The following is an 18403-nucleotide window of genomic DNA, read 5'->3' as shown; positions in this document are numbered from 1 at the left end:
TAAGCAGAACAAAAGCAGATTTGGACAAGGTTGATTCATAAGATAAGTTCGTCGAGGGTTTAAGAAAGTTTGTTTGACCTATTTTGACCATTGAGAGGTTTATATACTTTCAGAAAACCCTGGAGGCGAAGTTAGGGCAACTTCGCCCTTATTGACAACTTCGCCATAGCGAAGTTACATTATATTAAACATTTTGACAAAGCAAAGATCAAGAACGAGTAACCCGTGATTTAAAAGAAACATTGCTTCAAGAATAAAGAAAATTAAGGTTGGCGGGATCAAATTTAAGTCTTTGAGATCACCCAGCGCGTTTGTGAAAAGATCCGAACATGGAATCATATTGATTAAGGTGTTGTCACAAGGATTCATGTTCAGCGTTATTATGACATAGAGAAACAGGTTGAAGGCAGGTATATGAAACTTAGCATGATTTTCATTGCTTCTGTGATACGAGTTAGGTTCAATTAGGCACATAATTTAGATGGACATCACTTATGGACCTGTGATGCTTCCTATCTATTCTCAAGGCGTATTTGGCTTTCCCCAGATCACCCCAATTTGACTTCAACCCCCTAGTGCTTGATCAATAGATGTATTTGAGATTCGGCTTTACATGTCATTCAATAAGTGCGTACATGACTCATTTAAGTGCCTCATCCTTGTAGTATTAGGCTTTAGAATTGCAAAGGCAACAACTTCATATAACCTTTTTTTGGATAATAATAAAAAAACAACAAACAACTGCAAGTCCCGAATCTGGATGACTACAGTAAGATTACACAATATTTTTGGTGATCAAGACACTAACGGGCTCGTGTATGACTGGGTAATCACTTTTCTACCTATCATATGGAGAGATATATGTGGAGACATTCACATTTCTTCAAAATGACTCTCCAAAGTAAATCTAGCAGATTTAGTTTGTATCACTTCAACTTTTACGTACCATGGAAAGCTACCATGCCAAACAATGACTGTTCTAAAGTCTTTTAAGCTTAATAACTTCACCTGTTAGGCACACAAAATCAATATATCTATCATTTTCCAAAGGTTGAATCAATTTGCCATTTAAAAACCAACTTTGAAGCTTCTTGAAAAGCTATAGACTGAATGATTATATCACTTCCCAAGAAAACAGTAAAACATTTTAAATTCAATCATCCTGGTCCCTTCTTAGTTCTTAGGTAAATGGCTATCATGTATGTCCAGTTGGTTAACAGGACCAAACACATATAAATATGTGTCCCTCAAACTTAGAGCTACCGACATATTTTTCAGCGAAGGAATAAAATAAATCACAATCACCCCAGATACTTTCAGTTTTCAGGTGAACGGCTATCCTATCACTACTAGAAAAAAGGCCTAATGCAACTTCTTAGAAGCAACATTTTTCAAATGAGTTGCGTTTGACTCTAATGCAACTTCCATGAACACAAAGGTTGCACTAGAAGATCTAATGCAACATTTTTCATAAAATGTTGCATATTTTACTAAAAGAGCAACCTTTTTCTTAAAAGGTTGCATTAAAAAAGTAAAATGCAACTTTTATTTTAAAATATTGCTTTGTTAATAGTTGAAATGTAACTCTATTGTTTACCTTTCAAAAAAAAAGAAAAAAAAAACCTCTATTGTTAATTTTTTTTTTTTTTGATTTATTAGCAATAATATAGAGAGATACAAAAACAATATAATATATTAATATGATGAAAGCAATAGCCATAATCAGTTACCACATGTAAACTTTTTATTTATAATAAAACTTTTCTTATTTCTAGAACATAGGAAAACAAGACTAACTAATTTTTATATTACTTTGATTCGAAAACTCTTGTTTTATTTCCAGATTTTTCACTAATGCATAAAAAATTGTTTCCCGAATTATTGATTATAATGTTTTCCTATTGCTACAATTAAATGTAAGAACTCGAAGCATGGAATTGTTAGTCAAATAAACGAGTTAATGTTTTAGATATATTATATATATAGTTGTAACTTGTCATTAAACACCATGTATATTAATATTTTACCATCTTATTTTGACACTTTCCAAATGACAAATGTCAACCATAAATTTCATCTAGGGATGACACTGAAACCAAACCCAATGGAAAAACTCCAAAAACCCGAAATGTTTCTCATTAGAGTATGAGACGCGTTTGAGATACCTTTAAAATTTTTCACAGGTTTGGGATGGGTATGAGATTCGTAATATGTCCTTACCCAACCCAATTATTCGATAACAGTCATAACCCTATTTTGACACTTTCCAAATGACAAATGTCAACCATAAATTTCATCTAGGGATGACACTGAAACTCAAACCCAATGGAAAAACTCCAAAAACCCGAAATGTTTCTCATTAGAGTATGAGACGCGTTTGAGATACCTTTAAAATTTTTCACAGGTTTGGGATGGGTATGAGATTCGTAATATGTCCTTACCCAACCCAATTATTCGATAACAGTCATAACCCTATTTACCCAGTTATGTACTTGAGTATCCCGACATATAATTTCTTTACATATATACAAATTTTTTTATTCGGTGTACATTAAAAACAAAAAATATCAATCTCATTATATATTGGTTTAAAATTTAACACTTTGTTTTTACCAGTATGTTTCATCTACATATTATTATTATTATTATTTTCTTTTTTTAATAGCAAATATTCATATTGCGATTCATTTTTCTTACATATTTTTTTTCAGCTGATGTTACTGATAAAATTTGATTTAATTGATTTTATTTGTTAGAGTGACTAAAAGTATGCTCATTCTTTAGCCATGGCATGACAAACATTTTTCCTTTCATAAAATATGAGTAGTTTCAAATTAATATTAATTGAGTTGTATTTTATTGAAAATAGAATTTCAAATAAAAAAAATCCATAAACGATACGATTAGAACTTAGCACCAAATATGTTTCTTTTATTTTAATTGTATTTTAACTTCCTATCATTAACTGTTGTTGTATACAACAGGTAAATGTTAGTTATATTTTGTCAAAACTTGATAAAAACCCGACGAGTTTGAGCCGGGTATACCCGGAACCCATAGATTCACCCGATACCCGACGGGTAATTACCCGAAAAATACCTGAGAGATTTCTTACGAGTTTTTATAATTGGGTTTGGGTTTGGGTTTATGATTACCTAAAATCGTCCCAAACCCGACCCATTTCCATCGTCAATCTCATCGAGTGATGAAAAGTTGCAGCATTGTTGCTATTTTATTCACTTATCATGTTTATATACCAAAAAAAAAGAAAAAAGAAAAAAGAAAACAACACGGGTATACCCGGAACCCATGGGTTCACCCGATACCCGATGGGTAATTACCCGAAAAATACCCGAGAGGTTTGTTACAAGTGTTTATGATTGGGTTTGGGATTTGGGTTTGAGATTACCAAAAACCGTCCCAAACCCGACCCATTGCCACGTTAATCTCATCGCGTGATGAAAAGTTGCAGCATCGTTGCTATTTTATTCACTTATCATGTCTCTATACACAAAATAAAACAAAAAACAAAAAAGAAAACAACAAATGCAGAGTTTTGAACTTGAGACACAATATCAACAGCTAAACTTTGATTTGGTTCTTAAAATTTCGTTTTTAAAGGATAGATATATAGTAGCGGGTTCTTAACAGTTTTTGCACAACCCCGCCAAACCCTTTAATCCACAATCATTCTTAAACTGAATCCTATTCTAAACCTAATTTGAACACCAATTACAATAATATCTTCAATCACTGTGAAGCCACATGCATTAATTTGGTGATCTTTATACATGTCAAGTTCATCATATTTCTCTCATTAAAAGAATTATCCATTCAAAGTTTCAAATGTAAGTTTCTTTCACTGATAATTGTATTCACATATTCTGTTTTGTATTCGATAATCATAGATTTTGTGGTATAGGGGTTAATATCCTTAGAATAGCAGATGTGTTTCTTTTTCTCTCTGATCGATCCAATTATCTTTCAGGTGTATGATTATGAATTTAATTTTTTATTTGTAACAGAATCACGTGATCGATAATACATGTAATAGAATTACATATTTCAAACCAAATATAATCACATTACATGTAAATACATATTTCTAAGCCCTAATGTTATCAATTTTGTGCATCTTTCTTTAAATAATTAGACTACTCATATTTCATTTATGTATTAATTAAAGATTAACAAGTGTATCTACTTTGTTTGTTTTTTTTTTCTATTTAATTCAGAAAACGAAAGACATGGGGAATGTTAGAGATTGGATGTATTTTCCTAGACGCTTACCGGAATTTGAAGCTGGAGTGATTAAATTCCTTAATGCTTCATTTACTAAGGCGGCAAAAGGATCTCAAATCTGTTGTCCTTGCAAACAGTGTAAAAACCGTTATTGGTATCGAAGAGATGAAGTATTCGATCATTTAAAAGGACACGGATTTGTCGAAGACTACTACGTATGGGTTTTTCATGGAGAAAGTCCCTCACAAACAAGATTTAATGTTGGCAAAGATGATGATGGTGATGGTATGCATGACAATTTTGATGAATTATTGCATGACTGGTTTAGAGACACCATAGATGAAACAAGTACGGTAGAAGAAGGTTTAAATGAAAACACAAAGAAGTTGTATAAGCTACTAGATGATGGAAATGAAGAGTTGTTCCCAGGCTGTAAAAGTTTTTCAAAGTTATCTTGCATTGTCAGACTTCTTCTGTACAAGACAGATCACGGGCTTAGTAATGTGGCATTTGATGATATTTTACAATTTTTACAAGAGATGATTACAGAGAAAAAACTTCCAGCTAGTTTTACTCAAGCTAAAAAAATCACAAAGGATTTAGGTCTTGATTATAAGAAGATTCATGCATGTCCAAATGATTGTATGCTTTATTGGAAAGAGTATGAAGATGCTGAAGTGTGCCACATTTGCCACACCTCTAAGTGGAAACAAGTGAACGAGAAACAACAGAACAATCATAGTAGTGAACATTGTATAACAACTTCAAGAGTTCCGGCTAAAGTAGTGTGGCATTTTCCTTTAAAACCAAGGCTGCAGAGACTTTTCATGTGTTCAGAAATAGCTAAACATATGACATGGCATGATGAAGGACGTCCTAAAGATGGAAATTTACGACATCCAGCAGATGGGCAAAGTTGGAAGGAGTTTGATTCTTTGTATCCTCATTTTGCAAAAGAAACAAGAAATGTGAGGTTAGGATTATCAAGTGACGGATTTAATCCTTTTGGAACAATGAGCATTGCTCATAGCACTTGGCCTGTGGTGTTGGTTAACTACAATTTGCCTCCCTAGATGTCACTAAAACCTGAATACTTTATTTTGTCTTTGTTAATTCCTGGACCCGAATCTCTAGGTAACAATATTGATATTTATTTACAACCATTAATTGAGGAGCTTAAAGATTTATGGGTTAATGGGTTGGAGACATATGATAAATCTAAAGATGAGACCTTTAAAATGTATGCAGCCTTAACATGGACAATTAGTGATTTTCCAGGTTACTCAATGTTGTCAGGGTGGAAAACAAAGGGTAATTTTGCATGTCCGTGTTGTAATCATGAGACTAGCTCACTTTACCTAAAGCATAGTAAGAAAACATGTTATATGGATCATCGTAGATTTTTAAATGCTCAACATCCATGGCAACGTAATAAGAGTGCTTTCAATGGGAAGATTGAAAATAGGCTTTCTCCAAAACCTCTATCAGGTGTTGAAGCTTTGAGTGAGTTGTCTAGTCATACAAATATATTTAGAAAGACACAAAAGAAGAAAAGTGATAGCACTTGCCCATGGAAGAAAAGGTCAATATTTTTTGACTTGCCATACTAGCAATTCAATAAATATCGACATAATCTTGATGTGATGCACATTGAAAAAAATGTATGTGATAATATAATAGGGACTTTGTTGGATATTAGTGGCAAGTCAAAAGATCACCCAAAAACCCGATTTGACCTTTTAGATCTCAAAATAAAAGAAAAGTTACAGCCAGAACTTTCTGATGACGGTAAGCATGCTATCATAGAGAAGGCATGTTTTTCGATGTCTTCAAAGGAGAAAGTTAATTTTTTCCATGTTCTGAAAGAGACAAAATTACCTTACGCCTGTGCGTCTAATATTGCACGTTGTGTTCATTCTTCAAAAAAGAAATTTTTGGGTTACAAGAGTCATGATGCTCACATCTTTTTGCATTACTTGCTCCAAGTTGCTGTTAGAAAATCATTTACCAAAGCATGTTGTTATCCCTTTAATTAGGTTGGGCGTCTTTTTTCGAAGCTTGTGTAGCAAGGTAATTAAGCCTGGAGACCTTGACAAATTACAGTTAGAAATTACTGAAACGTTGCGTGAATTTGAGAAAATATTCCCGCCAGCATTTTATGAAATAATGGTGCATTTACCTATCCACTTAGTAAATGAAGTTAGGCTTGGAGGACCTGTTCAGTGTATCGATGGATGTTTTTTATGGAGAGATACTTGTGCAAGTTAAATTCATATGTGCGGAACAAGAGCCGACATGAGGGATCCATACGGAAGGCTATTTAATTGAAGAATGCTTGAATTTTTGCTCACATTATATGCATGGAAGGAATGCAAGACTTAATAAGGGTGTAGAAGATAACCATGATTTTAAGGGAGAAAACGAATCGAATGAACCAGTATTCGTGAATGGTGGCCATTCTTTGGGAGGTAAAAAAACGAAGATAGGGCAAAGTTACATCTTTCGATGTTCATTTAATTCAACAAGCACATCGTTATGCCTTATTCAATTCTGATTGTGAACAAGTCAACGATTATATCAAGTAACATTTTCCTTCAAATTATGTGTCATTATTAGTTATCTCATTCATGTAATATTTTTCTAAATGATGCAGTGAGCATGAAGCATATATTGAAAATCAGCCCAGACAAAGTCGATGGGCACGGGCACAGCACCATAGTCAAGAGTTCGCTAGTTGGTTCGAAAACAAAGTAATACATAATGATGTTCTAGATCATATTTATTGGCTTGCTAAGGGTCCTAGTCCTACATATAAGACATACTATGGCTATTATGCCAATGGATATAGGTTTTATACCAAATCACGAGATTCCAAATGTATAACTCAAAATAGTGGTGTTTCACTTACAGCTTTAACTCCTAGTTTTGCAAGTTCTCGGGACAAAAATCCAACCGTTGGGAATGTTGACTACTACGGAAGAATTGGACATAATTGAACTTGACTATTGGTCAAAGTTTAGAGTTGTATTGTTTCGTTGTGAGTGGTACCAACATGAGAAAGATGATTATGGTTTAACATGTGTTAATTTGAAGAAGTTATGTTATTCAGATGACCCTTTTGTCATGCCTTCCCAAGTTAAACAAGTGTTCTATGGACCAGACCCTATAATAGATGGTTTGCATTATGTTCTCAATACGATTCCAAGGGATGTTTATGACTTTGATGAAGAAAATAATGAAACTGATGGTGCCTCCTATTGGTGTGATCCTAATGAAGATAGGTTGGGTTCTTTTGCACAAGCTAGTGAGCAAGATACTTGTTTGTTAAGAGAAGATATCCCTCCTCTTATGGTTGACGCAAATACAAAATTAGCTGCAACGGATGTAGTTGATAATGAGAATGATGATGATTCTGATTATGATGATACATTATGGACTGGATGCATGCTGATGATGATGACGATAACTGAGTTATTAAGGTACAAAAATAACTTTAAAGTCAGTAATTTCAATTTCTTTTTTTTTTTTCCTTAAAAACATATCCACGATGAATGGTTTCTTTTCTTTCTTTTTCAATTTTTTGAAGAAGATATCAATTTTAGTCTTTCTGTCCTTATAGGGGTATTTCAGTAATTTATGTTTTCTAGTAAATGGTTGTTACTTGTTAATAAAAAATGGCTATACTCCCAAATTGTGGTTGGTTCATGATTTTCTAAAATATATGTTTGCCTATGTTAATCGGACCAACAATGCAATAAGAATCACTGGAATAGCACAAAGAGAAGGCCCGTAGAATAGAATTTATTGATATGTGATACAAGGGGCAAATTGGTCATTTGAAAAATCTTGACAGAAGAGATTATAAGGAATATTTTGACTTTTTAGTCAATGTTGACTTTTTGTGAGTCAAATCTAAAGTCCGGAAAATGTTAACTTTTTTGGTCAACGTTGACTTTCTGATTTCTTTTAACAATTGTGGGTCAACGTTGACTTATGGTGGAGTCTGCGCCTCATAAGTTGGTTTGTTCAGATGGTAGGCTGCACATTTTTTGAAAGTTTAATATACATTGAAGGTGACTGTTACATGTGACTGTTGACTTTGTAATTTGGTTTAATGGTATGAAATTCATCTATCAGATGCCAAAAACTTACAGTGGACTTTGTTCAATGTGAAGGTAAAAGAGATCAATTTGTTTAATGGAATTATTTGTTGGGTGTAAATTTAATAATCACAAAAGTCTGTTAATTAAACAAATATTTGAACTTACTCTAGTTAATCGAAAAAATTATTATGAAAATGAAACACAAAGGGCAATTTTGGTACTACTGGAAAAATTATGCAATTTATTCAACCATGTAACACTTTGTTATCATTTTATGCAATAAAAAGTATCATTTTTAGTAATAATATTATGACAAATAATAAAGAACATGTATTATGAAAATAACATCTTTTAGTTTGACACTGTTGTTATTTGGAAATAATAGTTAGCCTTTTATTTTCTCATATTTGAGTCTTTGGTTATTGATCCTTTGGATTGGAGAAGACCCATAGGATGGAATTGAAACATATGCGATAAAAGGGGCAAAATGGTAATTTGTAATATTTGGACTAGAGATATTATAAGGAGTATTTTGAATTTTTAGTTAACGTTGACTTTTTTGGGTCAAATCTCATGTGTGAAAAATGTTAACTTTTTTTAGTTAACAGTTTGACTTTATGATACCTTTTATCTAACTGGTATACATTTTTGTAGCATAATAGAATGATGTCTAAAACTCTTAAAGCCACCATCAATATTGTAATCACCAAGTATCTTAAAATCATAAATTAAGAAGCAAAGGGTATTCTGAACTTATACCAAGATATGTTATTAAAGGATGACTTATGTCTCGAACCCATGAACAATTATTAATAAAAATGCGGTTTAACCACTGCACCAATAGACAACTTTAAATTTACTGAGCCCACTTTGCTTATATATATATTGTAACACAAAATTTTGTATTTGGTTCTTTTGATGAAAAGGGTAGTATCGCCATTTTGGAAAGATTGGAAGAAAGAATAGATTTGAATAAATTTGAAATTATGTCCAGTTTGACTTTTATTTTAATTATACAGATTGTATTATCAAATTGTAAGTAGCATAGACAATTACAGACTTTAAATGTGTTAAATTTGACTTCTGTCAGTCAATGGAGAGGTTATATTATTAAGGGTAATTTGGGTATCATTGAAAATATGAATATGGGAACTATATTGGTCACTTTTGAATTTTTAAGCATCTTTGACATTTTGACTATATTGGTCACTTTTTAAGCATTCGATGACCTGTGTGGTCATTTTGGACCAAAATGAGAAATTATGGTTAAACGTTTATATGGTTATTCTTAATATTAAAATTGAAATTCTGGTTAAACGTTTATTTGAGTAGCTTTGTTTATTTGGTCTTTTTGGACCAAAATGAAAAACTCTGGTAAACTAATGAATGTAATGATTACTAGCGATGAGATCGGTACCATGCCGGTACCGATAACGAAAATCCCGATCCTGATAATAACGGTTCGGTACTGATTTTCGGTATGGTACCAAATTTTCACAACACAATATGCTAAAAAGTTAATTACCTCACTTGCCACTTCTGCCACTTCATCAACAACCTCAGAAACAGGTAAATTGTTGCTGCAAATATTCAGTTGACCTGAAAAAAGTCAACTGAAACAGTTGAATTGTTGCTGCCACTACATTAACAGTCTCGGTAAGCTTACTTAACAAATAAAATCGTCGCATGCATTGTAAATAATATAATTAATGTCATGAATAAACACACAAGAAAACACATAAAAATTAAAGCAAGCAAACATATAAAAACCAAAGGGTCTCGGTTATTACATAATTTGTTGCAAATATTTCAAGCATAAACCTACCATACCGGGAAATGGCTCACACTGAAAGACTATGGTCAAATGTGATAAAAAAAAAAACTATAATCACCAAGTCCATTTCCTTGAGTTTGACAACCAGCGGAAATGGAAAAAGAATTTTTTTTCACATTTCTGAAATGATCTCATTTGAGGGACTTACAAAACGACCGTTTTGGCCCGTTAACTAACATCAACCAGTTTGTTTTCTAGTTGATTAAACTATTAATCGGTTTGAATACGTTAATTATTTTAGTTTAAATATTCACAAGGGCTTTTCAGTAATTTCAGTTTTGTGTGAAATCGACCTGTTAACTAAAATTTATTAACATGATAGAAGTTGACTCGTAAACTAAAAACGAACATTTTGATCCATTAGCTAATATCGACCCATTTATTTTATATTGATTTACCCATTAATCGGTTTGAATACGTTAATTATTTAAAAATTTAATCGTTACCAGGTGCTTTTGGGTAACTTCTTTGTTTTTGAAATCGACACGTTAAATAAAATCCACTTACATAATAGAAGTTGCCCCGTAAACAAAAATCTGACGTTTTGGGCAGTTAACTATCATCAGCTATTTGTCTTCATGTTGATTTACCTATTAATAGGTTTGAATTAATTATTTGTAAATTTAATTGTTCCCAGGGGCTTTTCGGGAATGCCATTTTTGTTTGAAATCGACCTGTTGAATAACATCCACTTACATAATTGAAGTTTACCCCTAAACTAAAAACAAGCATTTTGGCCGGTTAACTAATATCAACCCATTCATTTTTCAGGTTACTTATGCAGAAGATTGTTTTGTTTAATGAATTTAGTCATGTTACCGATTGTATTATGTTGTTTTGTTGGGAAACTTTTAGAATAAGACAATGATTTATAGATGCTTTGTTAAGAAAGGTTTTATAAGTATGTTTTCTACGATATTGTTGAGAACCAATGTTTACGCCGTGACCCTCATTACTGGGGTGTGACACATTGATAGATAATCATTAACCCTAAAACAACAGTTAATGATTCTTTTGGATCCAAAAATGCAAAAGGTAAGTCTAGTTGTCCATTGATACTAGTGGTGTGCAGCAAACCGATAAAACCGATCCGAAACCAAAGAATCTACAGCGAAAAAATCGAACCGAAACAAAAACCGGATGTTTGGTTATATTTTGTAAAAACCAAATCGAACCGAATTTCTATAATTTTATTTTTACCTTTTCATTTAGAGTAACTTACACGAATTTAATAAATATGTAACACACGTATTTTTGACAAAATGTAAAATAGTCACTTAGTTAAAATCAACAGAATTATTTATACCTAACTTTATTATTTTTAGCATAACTTTTTTTTTGGCCTAAAATTTTCAAGTTGAAATGGCCAAAGTTAAGTCTAGTTGTCCATTGATGCCCATATTAACTTTAAACGACTGCCAATCACCCGAATTGCCCATATTAACCCTAAACGGCCATCAACCCCCCTAACTGGGTGTTAAGGATCACCCTAATGGACCGTCATTAACCTGAATATCTATCATTAACCCTAAAACAATAATTAATGACCTTTAACCCAAGTTAAGTGTAGTTGTCCACAAATGCCCACACTAACATTGATATGCCGTTAATCACCCAAATTGCTCATATTAACGCTAAGCAACCATCAATCTCTTACCTGAATATTAATGACCCTAATGGACCGTCATTAAACTTGAAGTCCGTCATTAACCCTAAAACAAAAATTGATTACCCTTTTTGATTGTAAGTGGCCAAAGTTAAGTCTAGTTGTCTGTAACTTTGTTGATGCACACTTTGACTTTCACAAAAAAGTTATCCATATCCTTAAATTTGAAGTGAATTACCTAGTAGTGAACTTTTTAGTTTGTAGTGATAAGTTTTAATCCGTTTTAAATCATTTTTTCATATAACCCCTTTTGCCATGAATCGTTTTGCTATTTGAACCTTGAAGGTACACTACTGCACCTTAATCTAATTTTTTGATATATGTTGACATTGATACTTATATTGGAATCTATATTTATACATGCTGGCAATTTCACATGCTTGGATTCTTTATTAGATTTATAGTTTTGAGATCTAATTTTTGTATAATTTCATTTTTGTGAAAGTTGTCTGCAAATTGTGATATTTAAGACTTTTTAGATTTGTGATTCCTATACACTTGATACTTTGATTAGATTTCTTTTTGTGAATCTGCTTGCAATTTGTTATTCTATAATGTTAAACAGGATATATGAATTTGGTATATCAAAAACTGGTTTGACTATATTTTTTTTTGGAAAATATTGTAGGAACAAATGAAGAAATACAAGGCTGCAAATGATGGAAGCTCTACAGTAGATCCTTTTATGGTTGTAATGAACAAAGAGAACCATGGATATCGCCGACTTTATGGTAGAGGCATTACAAATACATTGCTTAAAAAGGTCGATGGTGCTTGCATGTCGTACATGCTTCCAGAGGGGTTAATGGAATCATTCAAAGAAAACGTTGAAGTTGAAAACCACAAGTTGTTGGAAATGCGCAATGAGATGGAAGAGGATCATGAAAGAAAAAAAAGTTGAGCTCGAAGCTATGCGTAAAGATATTGACATCCAACGACAAAACTTGGAATCTATGATGCAGAAGGTGATGAAACAACTAACACATGGAGATCAAGATGAGTAGAATATTTTAATTTCTCTTTATTATTGTAATTGACACTTTATGTTGACTATATTATATTTGAGTTTGGAGAAGCATGTTAAAGTACATTGTTTGAATATCAATGAAATTTGTGTTTTTATTTACTTTTTGGCCATAATTGTGAATGAATGCATATTAAATAAAATAATAGCAATTAGATTTATATTACAAAGTTTCATTTGAACGGAAAAAAGGTTGCATTTTTCTCTATTAAAAATTAACAATGGTTGCATTAAGTCTAAAACAAAGTTGCAATTTTGTAACTAAATTATAATCAAGGTTGCATTTGAGTGTAGAGACTGTTGCATTTTTGCAACTAAAATATAATAAAGGTTGCATTTGAGTTTTAAAAACGTTGCATTTAATAGTACAAAAAAGTTGCATTAGAACTTAAAAAGGTTGCATACTAAAAAAAGTTGCATTTTAATGCTAAATGTAACACTTACAAAAAATGTTGCATTAGACTTTAAAAATGTTGCATTAGGTCTAATGCAACTGCTTCTAATGCAGCCTTGATAAAAGGTTGCCTTATGCCTAGTGCAACATTTTTAAGGCCTAATGCAACATTTTATCGAGGTCGCGTTAGCTTCATTTTCTTGTAGTGTATTGAATCTACAAGTAGACCAGAGGACCAAACATATACAAGTATATGTCCTTTAAACTTGAGCAGCTCACATAATTTTCATTGACAGTGAAGTTTTTTTTTTAAAAAAAAAACAAGCAAAAATAGGACACGATTACTCGGGATTGATCATCCCATTTAGCTGAATAAGGCTTTGAAAACGAGACCGGTCAAAAGCTTTTGTAAAAAATCGTCAAAGTTATCAAGAGAATCAACCTTCTCAAGCACGATTAGTTTCTTCTCAGCACAATCCCGTATAAAATGATGGCGAATGTCAATATGTTTAGTTTTACTATGCTTTACGGGATTTAGTACCTGAGAAAGCAGCAGTATTATCAATGCAAATAGGAGTAAGAGTGAAATTCAGACCATAATCTCTCATTTGTTGTTGTATCCACAAAACCTGGGAGCAGCAGTTTGATGTTGCCATATACTCTGCTTCACATGTGGATATTGCCACTGAGGTCTGCTTTTTGCATTGCCACGAAACCAATCTCCCTCCAAGAAACTGACAACCACCGGTAGTTGACTTTCTTTTCTGGTTACAGCCTCCATAGTCAGAGTCGGTGTATGCCACAATATCCAGTTCACCTTCGTTTGGATACCAGAGACCCAACTTAGGTTTTCCTTAGAGATATCGAAGTATCCTCTTTACGCCCTTCATGTGTGACTCCTTTGGATTAGCCTGAAAACGAGCACAAATACAAACTGCAAACATAATATCAGGTCTAGAAGCAGTTAGATACATTGAAAAACCTATTATTGCACGATACTGAGTGGGATCCACATCTTCATCACTGTCAGAGTCAGCACCCAGTTTATGGTTGACACAGATTGGAGTATCATATGGAGTACTTTCTTCCATCTTAAATCGTTTGAGCACATCGTGATATTTAGTTTGATGAATAAACGTTCCATCCTTCTTCTGATCTACCTGTAAACCTAAAAAGAATGTTAATTCACCCATGGCGCTCATCTCAAATCTTTTCTTCATGACCGCTTCAAATTCATGACATATAGAAATCCTTGAGGCCCCGAAGATGATATCGTCCACATATACTTGAACAAGAAGAAAGTCCTTCTCTTTCCACTTCACAAATAGTGTACTGTCAATCTTTCCTCTCACAAACCCATTCTCCAGCAGGTAATCAGATAAAGTTGCGTACCAAGCTCGTGGAGCTTGATGTAGACCATATAATGCTTTACTAAGCTTGTACACATGATCTGGAAAATCTTGATCAGGAAAGCCTGGAGGTTGCTCGACATATACCACTTCGTCGACCTTTCCATACAGAAAAGCACTCTTAACATCTAGCTGAAACACCTTCATCCCTTTGTGAGCCGCGAAGGCCAAGAAAAGTCGAATTGCCTCCAGTCTTGCCACAGGAGCAAACACCTCATTGTAGTCGATTGCTTCTTGTTGATTAAATCCCTTGACTACCAATCTCGCCTTGTTTCGGATGATTACCCCTTTCTCATATCTCTTGCATTTGAATACCCACTTAGTACCGATTGCATGCACATCTTGTGGCTTCTCAACCAACTGTCATACCTCCATTTTGTTAAACTGAGCTAATTCTTCCTGCATGGCTTCGACCCAAGAGCTATCCTTCAACGTCATCTGATAGTTTTTTGGTTCTATTTGACTGATAAAGCATGCATACAAGCATTCATTCATAATACGAGTGTCTTTAATGCTCACATACACACATGTGTTTTCTTCCAAGCTACTTCTTGTTCACACTCCATCGGAAGGATTACCAATCACATTCTCCAAGGGATGATTCTTGTGGATTCTTGTGGTTTGGACAGGAGCAACTTCCAAGTCTTCACCTAGATTAGGATTAAGTTCATCTGAATTATGTTGTGTGTGAAATGGATTTATGAAGTCATCATCACTTGAGACAGCAGGTGTTTCTACAGCACTAGACACGTTAGATTTTTTATCTTCAAACTTTGGACGGTGCATGATGGCCTCTTCTTCATCAATTAGCATTTGAGTGGCCATCCTTTCTTCTATATATGCAAATTCAATAGAGGGTAAATAAAAAGACTTAAACAATTTATCATAATCAAAAGCCTCCTCTGGTCCCATGCTAGGCTTTGGTGACTTGTAACTGGTAATGTCAGTGTTACAGACCACCTCAACCTTATTGTTCGATAAATAAAGACTCTTCTATTGGGAGAACCAACCACGTAGCCAACAAGAATACCTTCATGGGCTTTCTCACCAAATTTTGAATTAGTCTTTAAGATCGAGCATGGGGACCCAAAAGGTTCGAGACCCTTCAGATTAGGCTTTCGACCAGGCATTAATTCATAACAAGTTTTGTTTAATCTTTTAACAGTCAAAACACGATTAAGGATATAGCAGGATTTGGCGACAGCCTCGGCCCAGAACAACACGGGAAGTTTAGCATCTGCCAGCATAGTCCTAGCGCCCTCGATTAGTGTTCTATTATTCCTTTCAGCCACTCCATTTTGTTGCGGATTATATGGTGCGCTAAACTGATGCTCTATCCTTTTCTGCAGACAAAACATCTCCATTTGATAGTTCTTGAACTCTGTGCCATTATCGCTTCTGATGAACTTGACCTTTCTACCAACAATATTTTCCACTTTGGTAATCAAATTAATTACCAAATGCACTGTTTCATCTTTAGCTTTCAGAAAATACACCCACAAGTATCGTGAGTAGTCATTAGTCACAACTAAGCAATAAGACGTTCCACCCAAACTTTTAACGTTTATAGGACCAAATAGATCCATGTGCAACAAATCTAGAGGTGTGACAATTGAGTTAATCAGCTTGGAGTGATGTGGTTTCTTGTGCTGCTTTCCTTTCTTGCATGACATACATTGATCTTCAAAGTTGAAATTCTTCAATGGAACCCCTAGCACCAAATATTCTTGACTATGTAATTCATTTTACGTAGATGGATATGTCCCATTCTCCGGTGCCACTATTCCGACTCAGACTTTGTTGCTTTAGACAAAAGGCATGATTCTTCTGTCGCAATCTTGGTGGACATCATGTCCATCACATATGTATTCTTCTCTCTTGGAGCTTTCATGACTACCCAATTTTCAGGGATTTGAAACCAGGATTAAGCACGAGTGCTTCGTCCTTTGTAAAGTGCTTGGTGTATTCTCTGTCACAGATCTGAGAAACAATCAGAAGATTGTGTTTCAATTCTTCCACAAAATTAACTTTCTCCAACTTGATCCTTCCGTTAGTAACGGTACCGATGCCTGAAATTTTTCCTCCACTTTCTCCTGTAAAACTTACTCTTCCTCCTTGTACAGCCTTCCAATCACGTAACAATTTCTTGTTACCGGTCATGTGCCGGGATTAGCCACTGTCGACAACCCACATGTTGTTCACAGTCTTTTCCGACTATTCCTGCACAGTTAAAGAGATGAATTAAAAGCGGGGGACCCAAGACCTCCTGGTCTTGGGTCTTGGGTTGTTCAAACCTGTTTTCCGTCATCCAACTCGTTGGTTCCCTAAAATTCCTTTGAGGAAAGTTGCCATTGGATCTGACAGGACGATTTCTAAAGAAACGATTATGAGACCGGCCAAACATCCTTGGTTTTCTAGCATTAAAAGTTTCGAATGACTCAAAATTACGCATTCTATGATTTACCGAGAAAAAACGAGATTGATTTCTTTGGAATCTTGGATTTGCCCAATGTTTACTGTTAGTCGATTTGACATTTTTATCAACACTGGTTTTAGGTTTTGTTTTATTCTCAGTTTTGGTTGGCCTCATACCCTTAGATTTCTTTCTTTTCATGGGACAAGTACTGACAACATGTCCTTTGTTATGACATCTAAAGCAACTTTTGTATGGATTATTTGTGTTCATCTGAGCCTTCTTTTCAGAAGTAGTCGCAGAAGATGAGGTTGCTTTACTGTTGTTTTGTTTCACATAGGGGGAAACAAATGGATTTAAAGATGATTTCTTTTCACTAAAAGTATCATTCCCCCCCCCCCCTTTAGTAATACAACTTCATCACCCACTCTTTTAGTGTTAACAGACTTACTACTAGACTGGGACTCTTGATCAATAACAGAGGAATTTGTGTGAACCAATTCGTTAACATCTTAAAGGTTGACAGTGTTAACGATGGTTTTGCTTAACTAAACCTTATCGGGTGCTATGTCCATGTTTATAGTACCCGGTATGGTTTGATCAATGAACACAAACAGGTGGCTGATTACAGGGATTATAAGTGTAGTTGTTATTATAAGGTGGAGGAACCTCAGAAAATCCAATTCCCCCTTTGTTAATCGGGGAACGTTGAACACTTAGGACATGATTTAGCATCATAGAAGAATTCCTAAACTTTTCAAGTTTTCTATTTAGCTCCACTACTTTAACTTGATAATCAGCTATCTGTTTGTCATTTTTAGCCATAAGTTTGGTCTTTTCTTCCACAACTTCAAAACTCAGATCAATTACTTGTTTTTTCTCAGCTAAAGTTGCCTTAGGGCTTCTAATGTCTTTTTCACCAGCTTTTATTTTGACCAAGTAACTGTTTTCTTTTGGTTTAGAATAATGGTGTTCTTCTTTTAAACATTTTAATTCTTTTTTCAAACTTAAATTCTGATCAGTTAAGGCAATTATTTGTTCAGACATTTTCTCACATTGTTCACATTGAAGTTCAGAACATACCTCTGAGAGCTGATCATTCGTTTCTGCCATGTACGCTTGGTCCTCCACTGGTTCCTTTTCATATCTCCCAGTCACAATGTTCACCAAATTAGCTTGTTCAATCACCTCTTCGACTTGAATGTTCCAATTATATCCACCATTCTGTTGGGACACCATGGCTCTTGTCTTAGCACCATTTCCATTCCCATTCTAATTTGTAGACCTGTTCTGATTCCTTTAAACCCTCTCATTAGTA

General features: G+C 34.1%; 1 protein-coding gene across 1 annotated transcript; it reads left to right on the top strand.

Annotated features, from left to right (window-relative positions):
* The first annotated feature begins 4247 nt into the window (after positions 1 to 4247).
* Positions 4248 to 5315, top strand: LOC143637464 (uncharacterized). The gene has a single exon (XM_077104852.1). It carries the CDS (start codon positions 4248 to 4250, stop codon positions 5313 to 5315), a length of 1068 nt encoding a protein of 355 aa, XP_076960967.1.
* Positions 5316 to 18403: the final 13088 nt, after the last annotated feature.

This window comes from Bidens hawaiensis, unplaced genomic scaffold (assembly GCF_021521415.1).
Source record: "Bidens hawaiensis isolate Kalapana, Puna unplaced genomic scaffold, B.hawaiensis_p1.1 tig00000636_1, whole genome shotgun sequence".
NCBI classification, from domain to species: domain Eukaryota; kingdom Viridiplantae; phylum Streptophyta; class Magnoliopsida; order Asterales; family Asteraceae; genus Bidens; species Bidens hawaiensis.
Note: the sequence above shows the minus strand (reverse complement) of the source record. Positions and strands in the feature narration are given on the sequence as shown.

Bases quoted from the DNA above. Each gene is read 5' to 3' on its own strand.
- LOC143637464 (XM_077104852.1), top strand. From the start codon at position 4,248: ATGGGGAATGTTAGAGATTGGATGTATTTTCCTAGACGCTTACCGGAA.